Below are 16937 nucleotides of genomic sequence, written 5' to 3'. Positions count from 1 at the left end.
TAAGTTATTAATGTAATAATATAAGAAAAATAATTTATTTGTTACATATGTATTATAGTTGTTAGATATAAAATAAAGAATAATTAGTAGAAAATTAAACTTGAAATTAGAAAGATAAGTAAAAACTCTTCAAAATAATGAAAATTTTTCTTCTCTTTGTTAGAAATAAGTTATAGGAATGGATAAATGTTACTAATTGAGTTAATTTATTATTAATTCATATACTAAAATATAAATAAAAATAATACTCAAAGGAAAAATTATTTTGTAAAATGAAAGTGTTTAACTAATTAACAAACTAACGCGTTTTTAGGATGTATTTAAAAGAAAAAGAAAAAGAAAAGAGATGTGATTATAATTTTATGCTTTTTAATGCATCTAATTCAAACTCTTTTTAATTTATTTATATTTAAATAATACTTTATTTTAGATGAAAATTTTATACACGTTCATAAATTTATTTAAAATTTGAGGATTTTTTAGTAGGCATAATGGCTTATTTGATCCTCTAACTTTACAAAAAAATTATTTTATATGTTTATTTAATTTTTCATTTCTTTTAGTTATTGAACTTGCATTGTTGACAAATTACATCAAAATAGATGAAAAAGTTAACATTTGCCCACGTTGCTGACATGAAATCTATGTGACAGTCCACGTATATGCCACGTTAGCAATTAATTAATTTTTAAAAATTGAAAAATATTTTTATACTTTTTAAATAAATTTAATAATTTTTAATAATTTTATAGGTTTTTTAAATTGTTTAAATTTTTTTAAAAATTAATTAATTGCTAATGTAACAATCCATATGTATGTGAAAAGTTAACATTCGCTAACATATTTATTTGTGTTGGTGATTTGACAAATATCACAAATTGAAAGGTTAAAAGAGGCAAAAAAATAAATAAAAGATTAAAATAATTTTTTGTAAAGTTGAGGGTCAATTAAGTCATTATACCTTTTAAATAACTGCAATATAATTTATTTATTTATTTATTTAACGTGAATTAAGAAAAGAAATCTTTAAATACAATAAAAGTATGAATATTGGTCTAAATAAAATAATAAAAGTCGCGGTTTTTTTTATTATTTTACGAAAAAAAATGTAGAGCGCAAGGAAAATTAGTAATAAAAAAAGAAAAATGAAAATGGAAGCTAAAGAGAAAGAAATGGAAATATCAACAAGGCCGTTGCCATCGTTACCGGATCCTTTTACTATAACGATTAACGACTACTTTCTCTGCCCCAATCTCTCTCTATTATCATTTCCCATTTCCTTTCCTTCTCTTCCAAAAAAACACACATAACTCTTTCTTCTTTTCTTTTCTTTCCTCTCCATTCATCCCTTCATTGATTTGCGAGCTCCTCGTAGCTCTTTTTCCTTAAAACTCAGAGATATCTCTCTCTCAATCTCAAGGTGCCCTTTTTCTCTGCAACGATCAAGGGAAAACGCCATTGCTTTGATCATTTCTTTTTTGGGCTTATAAACCATTTGGATATACATTTTGTTTTCGTGTTCCATTTGATGTTTTCTTTTATCTGGGTACTCTTGATATTGTCCTAGTTTTAATGGGTTTTGTTTCTTTTTCTCCATAATTGTTTTTTTTTTTCATCTGCATGTGTGACGCTGATATCAAATTTTCGGACTGCTCTCCTATTTTTGGATCATAATTGTCTTTTTTTATATGTTTTCTGCTTGCTATGAAGATTTTAGAATTCAGTTCTGTATCATCGCTTATGGATATGATTTTTAATTTGTTGTTGCCTTGTAACATGTGACTGAGCATTAGAGATTAACGGATACATTAGCTGTGAACCAAGTTTTGAACGATTGTTTGGTTCATCCGATTCAAATTTTTCTTCCTTTTTTATCACGTGATTGGTAGACCTGGACAGCATGTAACTGTTGCCTACATTGGGTTATCGCTGAAGATTGTGAAAAGTCCTGCTATTATAGAAAGCAAAATTGATATTTTGTTTTTTCCATGATAATTAGACTCTTATTATCTGTTTTGTGGTTATATATATGGTGCAATTGTGAAATAGGACTCTTGTTTAGTCTTACTTAAATTGTCCTAGTTTTTTTTTTATTAGTATTATTCCATTTTTTAACGTAACTTAATTTTAATTTTCACCTGCATCATCTATTTCTAATTTTTTGCAACTTCTAGACTGCTGAAGGTTGGATTCTCAAGCTGTGTGATACTTATTTTTTTTGCTTAAAACGGTGATAAAGAATTCCTAGAAATGAGCTCATCAAAAGTTCTGGATCCTGCATTTCAAGGAGTTGGTCAAAAACCGTATCCTTAAAACAAAGGGTTTTTTTTTATATTTTAAGTATATTTTCTTTTGGTCTTTTGATAAGAGAGAATGGAATCAGTCACCAACTATTGTCCAGTTGTCAGCAGGAAATAGAGAAGAGAAAATATAATGATAAATTCTTTTTTCTTCTTGTTGAGGTCTGTGGTTATGTTGCATATGTATCATGAATTTTTTTTGCGTTAAGGCTGTTGCACTTGACATCTTGTAGAGGGACTGAAATCTGGCGTATTGAGAATTTTCAGCCAGTTCCGTTGCAAAAGTCAGACTACGGAAAATTCTACATGGGGGATTCTTACATTGTCTTACATGTGAAGAATCTTTTTCTCTCTCACTTGCCACCCACATAACATAAATTTCTAAGTGAGCCTCTGTCTTATTTCGATTTTTTACATGATTTTTGTAGACGATACATAGCAAGGCTGGTTCGCATATGTATGACATACACTTCTGGATTGGGAAAGATACCAGTCAGGTGAGCTTTTGCTGAATCTTCTTATCTTATTTTGTTGAGGATTTAAATATTCCTTCAAATGAACTAAAACATCATCTGAGATAATGTTCCCACCTGCAGGACGAAGCTGGAGCTGCTGCTATCAAAACTGTTGAGTTAGATGCAGCGCTAGGAGGTCGTGCCGTGCAGCACAGGGAACTTCAAGGCCATGAATCTGACAAATTTTTGTCATACTTTAAACCTTGCATTGTACCCTTGGAGGGTGGTGTTGCTTCTGGATTTAAAACACCAGAAGAAGAAGTGTTTGAAACTCGGTTATATATATGCAAAGGAAAACGAGTTGTCAAATTGAAGCAGGTATCTGATGAGTGATGATCTTTACATAAGTTTGATGAATATGGATTCAAAGAAAAAAGAAAAGAAAAGTTTCATGACCTAATTATAAATTAATTAGTAAGGCTTTTCTGGATGATGGAAATACCATTTTGTATTATTCTCTTGCAGATTCCTTTTGCCCGGTCTTCACTGAATCACGATGATGTATTTATCCTGGACACTGAGAACAAGATTTATCAGTTCAATGGTGCAAACTCTAATATTCAGGAAAGGGCAAAGGCATTAGAAATTATCCAGTTTTTAAAGGAAAAGTACCATGGTGGAGTGTGCAATGTTGCAATTGTTGGTAAGGATGATCCATTTTCAGTATTGATGATGTTGTTTTTCCAGCTTTTTTAACTTGTCTGCAAGTATTAACTGAATTTTGCGCAAGGTATATTCATTTTACTCTATCTAAAGCTATCACTTTTTTAATGGTAATCACCCTGCCAGATGATGGGAAATTGGACACTGAGTCAGATTCCGGTGAGTTCTGGGTCCTCTTTGGTGGTTTTGCTCCCTTAGGCAAGAAAGCTAGCAGTGAAGATGATGTTATTCCCGAGTCCACTCCAGCTAAACTTTATAGGTAACTATATCTTCTAAAATTTTGCTAGATTTAAATTTCTATTGGAGCAAATTTAAGTGAGTAGACACATCCTGTGTCAAAAGGTGTGCATTTTCACTAACTGCTAATTTGGAGTCACTGGTTCCTGTAGCATAACTGAAGGTGAGGTAAAGCCCATAGAAGGTGAACTATCGAAAAGCATGCTGGAAAACAGCAAATGCTATCTACTAGACTGTGGTGCTGAGATTTTTGTTTGGATTGGACGGGCAACACAAGTAGAGGAGAGAAAAGTAGCCACTCAATCCGCTGAGGTAGAGCTCGAGACGTGGTTTTGGTTTCTTTATGTATGTAAAAAATATGAATTCTCATTCCCAAACTTTTATCTGCAGGACTTTGTTGCTAGCCACAATAGACCAAAAGCAACACGCATAACCCGTCTCATCCAAGGGTATGAAACCAGTTCATTCAAGTCCTACTTCGATTCTTGGCCGGCTGCATCTGCAACTCCTGGTGGTGACGACGGAAGAGGAAAAGTAGCTGGTATGGATCACTTAAGAAGCTACAGTTAACACTATAATATTTTGTGTTTAACATTATTGAATACCATTTTTTTCTACTGCTAGCTTTGCTGAAGCAACAAAAAGTTGCAGTCAAAGGTTTGACCAAAACTGCTCCTGTACAAGAAGAAGTTCCTTTGCTTGAAGGCGGTGGAAAGATGGAGGTCATGTTCATATTTTTCTTTTATTTTCTTATTGATATTTGACTTAAAGACAAAAAATGTTTATATGAGTATGGTCTTGCTTTTCAGGTATGGTGCATTGATGACAGTGCCAAAACGCCGTTGCCAAAAGAGGATATTGGTAAATTCTGTAGTGGAGACTGCTACATTCTGCTTTATACATACCACTCAGGTGAAAGGAAAGAAGATTACTTTCTGTGCTGTTGGATTGGAAAGGATAGCAATGAGGTAATTTACATTGCCCTTGTGGTCATTTGTCCTCAAGTTTTTGTTAATGATATATAGAACTGCCTTCAAAATAGCAATGCGAAACAGTGGATTTGATTTAAAGAATGTGGACTAGCATGCTGCCAAGATGAGCTCCTTGTCATTACTGAAAGAACGATAGATAGGGCCCCAATATGAGTGCCTCCTACTGATGGAATTTAGAAGTTGTCTTCTGAATTTCATGCACGTCTACTTGGACTGCCATCATTGATTTTGTCTGCAATAAGTTGCACTTTTATTGCCATTTCTTTTAAGAATTGCTTTCTAGATCGTTTAGTGGTAACAATATCTACTTCATTCAACTTGTTCTCCGCATTGAATGTAAATCCCATCTTTCATTATTTTCCCATTTGTAGCTTCTGCCCATCATGTTTTTTCATAGAAGAAAGAGGTGCTTATGTAGTCACATGTTAACTTGATGGCTTCATTGTGATGATGGTCATCACTACTTAAAAGATTCATTTTCTAAAAGTACATATATCTTAATTCAGGAGGACCAAAAGATAGCTGCTGAGTTGGCTAATACAGTGTTTAACTCACATAAGGGGAGGCCTGTTCAGGTATCATATATTACCCTTGGCTGACTATGGTTATTCTAACGCTTGTGTTTCTAATAGATGCTTCTTACAGGGTCGTGTATATGAAGGTAAAGAGCCACCTCAATTTGTTGCACTTTTTCAACCTATGGTGGTCCTTAAGGTATTCAACTTGACCTCAAACTTTTAGAATCTCATTAGCAATTTACCTTTGCTTGTAGAGTTTTTGGTTTGAATTACAAAGGTATCAATTTTCCAATGACTGATTCCTATTTAGGGTGGCATAAGCGCTGGTTACAGAAAGAGTATAGAAGAGAAAGGCTTGACTGATGAAACCTACACAGCAGATTCTGTTGCTCTATTTCAGATATCAGGAAACTCCATGCACAATATTAAAGCACAACAAGTTGATGCAGTATGTATTAGTTGGTTATTTTGTCATGTTTTGCCTTTTAAAATTTCATTGGTTGGTTTGATTTTCCAATGAATAAAAATGTATTTTTTTTCTTAAAACCTAAATGCAAACAATGATTTAATCTTGTTTTACATGCCAGTATTTTAGACCGTAACATTTCTTGTTGCTACCATTGACTGTACAATCATGTTTGATGTAACACCTTTTTCCAATTTGTAATTTTCATAATCTCTCCATTATTTTAATAATAGTGAGAAATGAGCTATTTTAAATGCGTGATGACGACTGCAATCCTGCAGTTTTTTGTTATGACGTGTGCCGTCTGACTACCATTTACTTTTGTATTCTAACAACAGGTATAGTGCTGCATGATGACTGTGTCCTTGTTTCTGTAACTATTGTTTAGGTGGCAACATCGTTGAACTCGACTGAGTGTTTCCTCCTGCAATCTGGATCTTCAGCAATTTTCACTTGGTATGGAACTCAAAGCACTCACGAACAGCAGCACTTGGCTCCCAAAGTTGCTGAATTTTTGAAGGTATACACTATAGAAAGTTGTTTACATTGGGGTTTTTCTTGTGACACAAGATAAAAGAACACAGATTTATTGGGAAGACTGGTAAGACTTGATATAGTTGCATTCTTATAGTCTATACTCCAAGTTCCAACAGGTTGAGTTGACCAATTAAGCATTGGTAGTGGGACGATATTAAATCTGTTTCTGGCTTAAAGCTTGTGATTTGCTCCTCATAAATAAGGATAACACTACCATTGTTTAGTTCTTCCAAGATTTCCTTTCCCCATGTCAATCAATCATCTAATAATCTTTCACATTCAGCCTGGAGTAACTCGGAAACATTGTAAAGAAGGAACTGAGACCTCTGCCTTCTGGTCTGCACTTGGTGGGAAACAAGATTATACCTCAACCGAAAAAGAATCTCATGAGATTGTCAGGGATCCCCACTTGTACACTTTCTATCTTAATAAAGGTGTATTTCTTAACCAAAAATGTGATTTGCTTTGCCCTCAGTTACTAACGAAGTTTATACCATTCTAACTTTTTTTTCCATGATTTTATATTCTTCTACGGGGATACCTCAGGAAAGTTTAAAGTGAGTTTCTCCTAATGTGATTGAAACTTGTTACTGCTATATCCAGTGCATTCTATATGTAAGTTTCCATTCCATTGTTCAGGTTGAGGAAGTTTACAATTTCGATCAGGACGATCTCTTGACTGAAGATATTCTGATACTCGACACTCGTGCTGAAGTGTTTGTTTGGGTTGGTCAGTGTGTAGACGCCAAAGAAAAACAACAGGCTTTTGAATTTGGCCAGGTAATAAATAAACATTGGGTTCTTCTTTGTATGATCCTTTTCATACGCTCATCATTCATTTTAGAAAATTCCATGCAGAAATACATAGACAGGGCTGTATCTCTAGAGGGTATGTCGCCAAAGATTACACTATACAAAGTTACTGAAGGAAATGAACCCTGCTTCTTCATTACATTCTTTTCATGGGATTCTCACCGAGCTACTGTATGTGTTTCCTTCATTAAAGTTTTCTACTTTATCCTTCTTGTCACTTGAATTAATGTTAAATTGTTTGTCTTCATCAGTAACAAATTATGTGAAGTTATATTCTCAGCTTGTCCGCATAAAATGCTTTTAATCAATGCAATAGTTTTCTAGATAAGGAAATGTTTGAATGTATGTGTAGAGAGCCTCTATGAGATTTGCAATACCTGTAACCATAATAAGTAACCTCGGTTTCATGGATTTCTTTCTCAGCACCAAAAGCAATTAAGAATGAGAAAAAAAAAAGAGAAAAACTTCTGAACAGGTGACTCAAATGAGACATTCCCAATGATGGAAAAGTAGGATAGTAAACTTTTTTGTGATATATTAATGCTATATGGTCCATAGAATTGATTAACATAGTGCACTTGTTTAATGAAAGTACCATGTAATCCTTCAAAAGATTAAAATTAGAGGATCATATCATTGAGAGCTTCTTATATCTTGGATGAGACAACAATTACCCTATTGTTGTCACCGTGTCCGAAAAAGAATCAGTTACTGTGAATTGTATCCACACACTGAAAACTTTACGAAATGCTCTGTTGTTTTCTCTAAGAGTTAACTGCTTTTTGCATGACATGATTCATCCTTCCTTTCATGTGTACTGCACGCACTGCATCTGTTTAATAATTATGCTTTGATGTTTTTTGTGGATCATAGGTGCCAGGAAACTCGTTCCAGAAGAAGGTGGCATTGCTCTTTGGTGCTAGCCATGCAGAGGTAATTTCCATTTTTAGTTCACATGCGTTGAAAATTTTCAGCATATGAAATTTCTGTTTAGTATACAGAAATTTGGATCATAAAATGAAAGTCCAAAGGGAACCAAAATGGTTTCTTTAGCTGCCAGTGCTATTTCTCTCTTTTTTTTTTTATACAAAGCCTACTTCTACCCGTAACCCTTCCCCACCCTTTTAATTGGAGGAAAAGCTGCATGCTCAAACCCACTTCCTCCTAATTGTTGCAATAGAAACGATGGCTACTGAACTGCAATTTAATTTCAATTAATGCTTTTTCTGCATACATTTATTTTCATCCATCCATAATCAACTTCCTCAACCTATGGGCCAAAGGCTATGGTCCATTCAAGCACTTCGACATTTTTCCTATTACCTTTTTCCTCACATGCACTAGATGTTGAAACGTCCAAGTTGATCAAAGAAGACTTCCAACCGTAGGTTATCAGTGATGATAACAAGCAACTTCATGTTGTGTTTTGTCTGCCAAATGCTTTTGCATTCTGGGTTATTGAATTTAATATTTGTCATCTGTGTTAGCTGCTATAGCAAGATACCGAAAGTCAGACAGAAAAGAAAATGATGTAAATGAAAGAAGTTTCTGTTTCCCACCATCTCTTTTTTCATTTAGCTTCAGCTTGATACTGCATTTCTTTCCCCTCTTTTCAATTGGTTCAGATATTGCTTCGGCCTTGTTTCATCCCTCATTTGACCTTTTTGTCATGGTATGTTTCCAGATGTACCCAATTATTGATTCCTTCTGCTTTTGCAGCCATTCCCTCAAGTTTTATGTCATGATGCATTATTGTGTGAACTGCTGTGTATTTTGAGAATTCAAAGCATTCTACATTGCTTTTTAGTTTAAGAATTTGATATGCACCATTATTTCAAGCTCAGGATCGATCTGATGGACAAGGACCCAGGCAAAGAGCCGAAGCTTTAGCTGCCTTAACATCTGCATTTAATCCATCACCAGAAGGCAAAACCTCAGCTCCAAAGCCAGTTTGCACCGGTCAGGGATCACAGCGAGCTGCTGCTGTAGCTGCTCTCTCCCAAGTTCTTACTGCGGAAATGAAGAAATCACCCGATGGATCCCCTAGAAAATCTGCTAGCAGCACTCCTGCAGTAACCAGCCCTACTTGTAAGTACCCTTTTTGTATCTTTGAACAAAGTTCTTCTCCAAAAAAGAAAGAACCATTGCTTAAGATCAATACACCGGATCTTGCTGCAATGTCCACTAAGTTAAACTCATCTCTTGTCTTTACATGTAATTCTATTGTACAGATGAAGCAAAGAGTGAAGCAGACCCTTCCGGCGCACACGATTCTCATGAGACAGCTGAAGGCGAGACAGGTGAAACCAATGGGGACAATTCGGAACCGATAACTCAGTCATGTACATACAGTTACGACCAGCTGAAGTCCAAATCTGAAAATCCAGTAACTGGAATTGACTTCAAACGCAGAGAGGTTGTCCCATCATCGATGTTTACAAGTTCACTCTTATCCTTTTTCTGAGTTATATTAGTTCTTACTCTGGCTTTGATTTCTCAGACTTATTTGTCCGATGAGGAGTTCGAGACGGTATTCGGGATGCCGAAAGAAGCATTTTACAAGTTGCCAAAGTGGAAGCAAGATCTTCAAAAGAAGGAAGTTGATCTATTCTAGAGCTTCATGCACTTGAACAAGTGATTTAAGTGTTTCCATTGCATTCTACCTAGCAATCCCTCCCTATATTTGATCTTCAATTCCGCCCAAAAATCATGGTTTCATCTACACGATGCCTGGATTACCATTTTTGTCCGTTTTTCCTTCTTGATAAACGTACGTGTAATTAGTATTCGGATGGATTCCGATGTTGCATGGATTACCATGAACTCATATTGGAATGTTTCGCAGGTCAACATTCTTTGATTTGGTTGCATATAATATCTCATTTGATCTTTTGGTTAATTCAATTCATCATTTTAAGAATATTATGTTTTTCTTTATGCTGATCTTGTTTGGCTCTTCAATCGGAGAGGAAAAAATCGCCATTTAATTAATTAGTGTAAAGTTGAGCTTTTTACGGTTACGAATTGGTAGGAACTAATTGGACAACCAATAAAACAAAAAACAAAAAAGTTTCTTTTTCAGGTTAATTTTGGTTCTTGTTTTATAAATATTGTTTTTTAAAATTTTTCTGACTTTTTATATTTATGAAATTTTATTAATTGATATTTTAAAAATTTCAACAACATTGAACCATCCCACTTGTTGACCTTTGATCTGGTGTTTTCAATGAATCTAATTTTTGAAGAAAATCGAACTACCACTTATCGGATGAAATCAAAACTTGTCAAAAAATAATTATTACATATAATTTGTAATATACAATTGATTTTGTTTTAAATTTCTAACTATGTGATGCAGTTTTTTAAAAGCTTAAGATCCAAGAGTTTTAGGGTGGGTTTGAATGGGCGATTGGATGCGGTGCGGTGCGTTTAACTTACTTTTTATCTCACGCTACAGTATCACTACAGTATCTAATCTCACCGCCACTGCTATTTTTACACTAACCGCAGGTAAACGCACCGCCAATCCAAACTCACCCTTAGTCTTTGCCACAATATCACAACTTCATTCGCAATTATGTAATACAATTTAAATTATTATTATTATTTTATACAATCTTTTTTTTTCATAACTAAATTATTTTCTTTTGGGAAACACTAACAACAAAATTGATATATTTGAGTCATTGCTTGGTGTTTGTAATTTTAACTTAATGGGATGAAATTTTGTAGAGCTGTTACACTTTTTTCTCAAAACAGAATCCATAATAATTTTAACCTTCGCCGATCAAATAAAAATAAAAATACTTATATTTACAAATATTTCTAAAATAACTACTTAAATTTTAAACATTTAATTTCTTAAAAATTATTTTTAATTATTGTGATTAGTATAAAATAATATTCATTATTTAAATTATTAAACATAATTAAAATATATTAATTTATTTAAAATTAAAATATTGTATTAATAAAAAATTCAAACCATGATTAAAATATTTTTACCATATTTTATGTACAATAAATTTCACTTCATATAATTAATATAAAACAATGTTATTTAAAATAATAACTGATTAACGTGAATTAATTATTTTCACCATTCAAATATAATATTAAACTATAAAAGTTGATACACTGTAAATTAAACTATTCATTATTTAATTTTTAATAGTCAATAAACTGACCATAATAATTTTTTCATAATATATAATTCATATAATTATAATATTTTAGAATAAAATTATAAATTTATTATTTATAAAATTTATGTATTAAATATAAAGTTACTTATTATATAAATAATTAAAATGTGTTTTTAAAATAAAAGTAATATTTTTTCTTTAAATTCAATTAATAGAAGTCTTCTAATAGAATAAAAATCTTTCTTATAAGTATGATAAAAAAATTATTAACTAATTTTATTTAACAAAATTTAATTGAGTCTTAGTTTGATTAGCATGGACATTACTGTCAATATAGGAGGACGTGGGTTCCTTCTATTTATGGGTTGGAGAGGGGCTATGAGTAGTTCTAAATATCATATCAAAAAGAGTAGATATGATCGAATCTATAATGAAATTGTTCAAAAAATTATTTAACAAAATATTTTAATAAAAATTAAAATTTTATATGAAAATGTGATAAAATTTATAAATATGAAAATTTTAATAATATAATGAATAACAAAACGACATTCATCAATTCGTAACTTCCTTTAAACTTGTGTTTATATATATATATATGATAGATAAAAAAAGTTGTCAACTTAATTAATCCGTGTACAAAATTAAGCATATATATATATATAATAGTTTTCTTTACCCGTGTGATGTATTAGTTGATTGTATATGTTAATTAAATTGCATTTAATTATTTCTTAAATTTTTTCATAAATTTTGTAACATTTTATGTAACATCCTAAACCCAGCCTAGACGTCCAAATCAAGTCCAGAGAATTACATCAACTATACTAAAAACACCACATCTATAACGCAGAAAAAATGAACCATTCATCACTTAATATCCACACAGCAATTAACTAAGTATGCAATCTTTCAAAACATCATAATATCATAGACTATTGAATTTCCTAATAGTAGTATTTAAAAGAAAGATAAAAGCTTGATCGAGCTACCGTGGCCCCGACCCCTTCAAGTTTGAGAACCACCTGAAATCCAATCAGTAAATAAATGAGTTGTAAACTTAGTGCATAAAATACGTTCATTCAATTGAAATATAGAAAGATAATTCTTTAATCCCAAGATTCGATTAAGCAACAGAAGCCATTTCAGTTTAGATACAGAACAGATCAGTTACATAAACATAAATAGTTTCAGATTCATATGCAGTTGTTCCTACCCCCAACCTCTACACACCATCTTCGACTATCCCAACACACCGTTAAGGGCGTTCAATGCCCAACTAACCCTATACACCGTAGAGTGTCTATCTGACACATTTACAGAAATGCAGCTTAGCTCCTAGATCGAAATATAGTAATGCGCCAGATTCACATTTATACACATCATGGCTTAGCCACCAATTCAGAACAAATTACTTCTTTCTTTACAAAATCCCAACCCATGCAAATGCAAAGTAAAAGTATCCACAACATATGTAATACACTTCAGTGTCAGAAATAGTCACTACAATATACAAATAGTTATGTTATCCATATGTCAGTTATAGAGCATCAGAGAGTTCTCATACAATCAATTCAGATCATTCATACATTGTGGAGGTCCGCGTTAGTGTTGGACGACACTCACGGCATCAAAAACGAGATTTAGACCCTATTTATATGCCACACGGCCTAAACACACGCCTGTGTCCCCTGCCGGTATGGTTCCAAAACATAAACAGTGAGTTACACGGCATGGACACACACCCGTGTCCTTGCCCGTGTGACTCATACGGCTTGGGCACACACCCATGTCCCTGGCCATGTGGTACTAAGTCGTAAACAGTAAGTTACACGGCTTAGACACATGCCCATGTATATTCCCCGTGTGAACCCTGCACTTAACATGGCCACACACGGCCCTGACACACGCCCGAGTGCCTTGCCCTTGTAGCCCCAAATCGATGAACAATGAGTTACACGGCCAACACGGCCTAGGCACAAGCCCATGTGCCTGGCCATGTGGCATTGACCGTCACGTTTTCTAGCGACCCAAATTCGTAAAAATTGAGGTTTTTGATACGCACCTGATCTCGTTTTGCAGTAGAATCAACATAGAGAAGTCCCAGAACCTAATTTAACCATTCAACAACCAATCAAATGACTAAAACGATAAATTATTGCATACATTAACACTCAACTAAGGACATCGAAACCTCGACGCTAAGCTTCTAACGACGAATGCTTATCGATAATTCAACAACACTAAATCGACACAACACGCGAAGGACTACCTCCTTCCGTACTCAAGCCTAAGGAAACAAAAACAACAAATTATCAGAGAGTTTACGCAAACAATTAGAGAATTCTCAATTTAGCAATACAAATAGAAACTAACGAAACTTCGTAGAGGCTTAAGATTTTTCGACAAAACTTACATAGAAATCTTCGAACAACTTAGGGGTTTTAATGATTTCGATGTTCACTTGTCGAACGCAATTGAAAAAGTGAAATCGAAGGAGTAAAAAGAAAGAAAATAACAAGGAAAAAAAAGAAAGAAAAGAGAAAGAAGAAGGGAGAATAAAAGAACGTTTAAAAAATAATAATTTTTTCTCTTAACCACCAGCGTACTTCCAACAACAAGCAAAAATTTTCCTAATGCATACGATGAGATTCAAACTTGGGGCCAGACAAAATACAGACAATTGCTTAACCAATGAGCCAGCAGGCTCATTCTTAACACAAATTTACACAGAATCTCACTTAACTATGTAAAGCATGGATAGGGGTTGTTTTAAAAATAATAAAAAATTTAACGATGCAACTCAAACTCTAGACCTTAAACACAAAAGTAGAGCACTGAACTAGAAATACATAAATCTAATTACTGTAGATTTTTACCATTCAATTCTCAAAATTTGGGGCATTACAACTCTTCCTCCTAAATGGAATTTCAGCCTTGAAATTACCTGATTCAAACATATACGGGTACTATCGTCGGATCGATTCTTCAGGTTCCCACATGGCTTCCTCGGTGCCATGGTTCCGCCACAGAACCTTCACCAGAGGAATATTTTTCTTCCTTAGTAATTTAACATAACATTCTATGATCTTAACAGGTTCCTCCTCGAATGTTAAACTCGATCGTAACTTGATCTCGTCGATAGGAACAATATGCAACGGATCAGACCGATAGCGTCTTAACATTGAGACATGAAACACATCATGAATTCACTCTAACTCCGGCGGGAATGCTAGTTGATACGCAACAGGTCTAACATGTTTCAAAATGCAGTAAGGTCCAATGAACCTCAGGCTCAACTTGCCCTTGCGTCCAAATCGGAGAACCTTTTTCCACAGTGACACATTTAGAAACACTTGATCACTTACAAAAAATTAAATATCTTTTCTTTTTAAATCAGTATAAGACTTCTGTCAATCAGAGGTGACTTTCAGTCAACCTTTAATCAATTTCATATTGTTCTCAGTTTCAGAAACTAGCTCAAGACCCAAAACCTGATGTTCACTTAATTCCATCCAACATAGAGGACTACAGCATCTATGACCATACAAGGCCTCGTAGGGTGCCATCTGAATACTAGACTCGAAGCTATTATTGTATGCAAACTTAGCCAATGATAGATAATCCTCCCAACTATCCTGAAAGTCTATTACACAACCCCGAAGCATATCCTCTAGAATCTGAATAACTCGCTTAGACTGTCCGTTGGTCTGAAGATGATACGCAATACTAAAATTATGCTAGGTGCCTAAAGCCTCATAAATTTTATTCCAAAATCGAAATGTGAATCGCGGATCTCTATCAGAGATAATTGAGACTGGAATCCTGTGCAGTCTCACAATTTCAGTAATATACAGTTTAGCTAACTTCTATAGGGAATAAACTGTTCGGATAGGTATGAAGTGAGCAGATGTGGTCAGCCGATCAACGATGACCTGAACTGAATCTTTCTTAGTGGGGGTTAAAGGCAACCCACTAACAAAATCCATCGTTACACGTTCCCACTTCCATTGAGGAATCTTAACTGGCTGAAGCAGACCGAAAGGCAACTGATGTTCAGCCTTAACCTCTTGGAACGTCAAATAGTGGGACACAAAAGCAACTACCTCCCGTTTCAATCTAAGCCACCAGTAGAGGATCGACTGTCTCAACTCTTTGTCATTAGGCACACAAATCTAACCTCTGAAACATAAAACCTTATCGTTGTTCATGCTGAAATTAGAAGTTTTGTTCGAACCAACCTGTTGCGGTTGCTGAACTAAGGACTCATCACTCAACTGTTCAACTCAAATCTGCTCAACCCAAGTCGGTTTAACCTGTAATCTCAGATCAGTCATCGTTCTATGGCTAAGGGCATCATCTACCACATTAGCCTTACCCGGATGATACTCTATCGTGCAGTCATAATCCTTAAGTAACTCGACTCACTTACGTTGATGAAGGTTTAACTCCTTTTGAGTTAACAGATATTTGAGGCTCTTATGATCGTGTAAATGATACACATTTCACCATACAGATAGTGCCTCTAGATCTTCAGAGCAAACACGACCGCAGTCAACTCAAGATCATGTGTAAGGTAATTACCATACAGTAGGGACACCACACCCCTTAATTTTTGAGTGGGAGTGCAGTCGAGATTAGTTATGATATACTCGGTAGCCTCGAGCCAATATTTATCAATAGTAGGAGCGACTTCTATGACGCCCCTAAACAATTCAGCCCCATTCGACCAGAGTCGTTTAGTAACCGACCTTCAGCCTCGTAATCTAGATATGGCACTACGACCCTCTCCAGTGCTTGAATCATAGCCTGAGACAGTGCATCATCCCTGACCGTTGGAGTCTGGGACTCTATCTCAGCAATAGGAGTACCAACTGTCTTGCTGGTCTCCAGGTTGGGCATACTACCCATAAAGGATGACGTTGCTTGAGCTCCTCCTTGGCGCCCACAAGTTTCTCGTCCACGACTACTGCACGAACTCATAAAAGTAATCTATCTACAATGTCAGAGTGCACAGATCAATTCAGACTTTCATCAGAATAATCCACCAGCTCACATCAAAGTATTTAACCACATAACAATTTATGTAATATGATGTTCCAATTAAACATTACAACAGAAAAGGAATACTTACAGGTTCGGAGTCGAAGGCTCGGTCATTTACTACTATTTTAGTTTTCAGATTAACTCAGACATCATATTCTCCTTTAACAACTTTTTATCACACATTATGAGCCCAAACACAGTCCGAGTTTTGACTAACCTGGCTCTAATACCACTAAATGTAGCACCCTAAACACGACTTAGACGTCCAAACCAAGTCTAGAGAATTACATCAACGATACTAAAAAACCACATTTATAACGCAGTCAAAATGAACCATTCATCATTTAATATCCACACATCAATTAACTAAATATGCAATCTTTCCAAACATCATAATATCATAGAATTACTTAATTTCCTAATAGTAGTTTCTAAAATAAAGATAAAAACTTGATCGAGCTCCGGCAACGCCGACCAATTCAAGTTTGAAAACCACCTAAAATCCAATCAATAAATAAATGAGTTGTGAACTCAGTGCATAAAAGACGTTCATTCAATTGAAATACATTTGAAAGATAATTCTCGAATCCTAATATTCGATTAAGCAACAGAAGCCATTTCATTTCAGATACAAACAGATCAGTTACATAAACAGAAGCAATTTCATATTCATATGTAGTTGTTCCTACCCCAAACCTCTACACA

The 16937-nt window shown here is 34.4% G+C and overlaps 2 protein-coding genes across 2 annotated transcripts; one reads left to right on the top strand and one right to left on the bottom strand.

The window, feature by feature from the left end:
• Positions 1-1171: 1171 nt before the first annotated feature.
• On the top strand, positions 1172-9940 carry LOC105785348 (villin-2). The gene is made up of 23 exons (XM_012611396.2): positions 1172-1420; positions 2175-2303; positions 2534-2633; positions 2729-2797; positions 2897-3133; positions 3281-3458; positions 3605-3737; positions 3868-4027; positions 4106-4256; positions 4340-4437; positions 4525-4683; positions 5214-5282; positions 5353-5421; positions 5536-5673; positions 6080-6211; positions 6512-6662; positions 6775-6785; positions 6868-7008; positions 7087-7212; positions 7915-7974; positions 8886-9129; positions 9273-9457; positions 9542-9940. The coding sequence occupies exons 2-23, from the start codon at positions 2251-2253 to the stop codon at positions 9653-9655; spliced, it is 2778 nt and encodes a 925-aa protein (XP_012466850.1). The 5' UTR covers positions 1172-1420; positions 2175-2250; the 3' UTR covers positions 9656-9940.
• Positions 9941-14620: 4680 nt separating this feature from the next.
• Positions 14621-16169, bottom strand: LOC105786888 (uncharacterized). Its single transcript, XM_012613361.1, has 3 exons — positions 15938-16169; positions 15122-15339; positions 14621-14896 (listed from the first exon to the last, which is right to left on the bottom strand). Exons 1-3 carry the CDS (start codon positions 16167-16169, stop codon positions 14621-14623), a joined length of 726 nt encoding a protein of 241 aa, XP_012468815.1.
• Between the last annotated feature and the right edge of the window lie 768 nt (positions 16170-16937).

The sequence above is a fragment of the Gossypium raimondii genome, chromosome 1, assembly GCF_025698545.1.
Source record: "Gossypium raimondii isolate GPD5lz chromosome 1, ASM2569854v1, whole genome shotgun sequence".
Taxonomy (NCBI): domain Eukaryota; kingdom Viridiplantae; phylum Streptophyta; class Magnoliopsida; order Malvales; family Malvaceae; genus Gossypium; species Gossypium raimondii.
The sequence above is the reverse complement of the archived record's forward strand: the minus strand, read 5'-3'. Positions and strand labels throughout refer to the sequence as shown.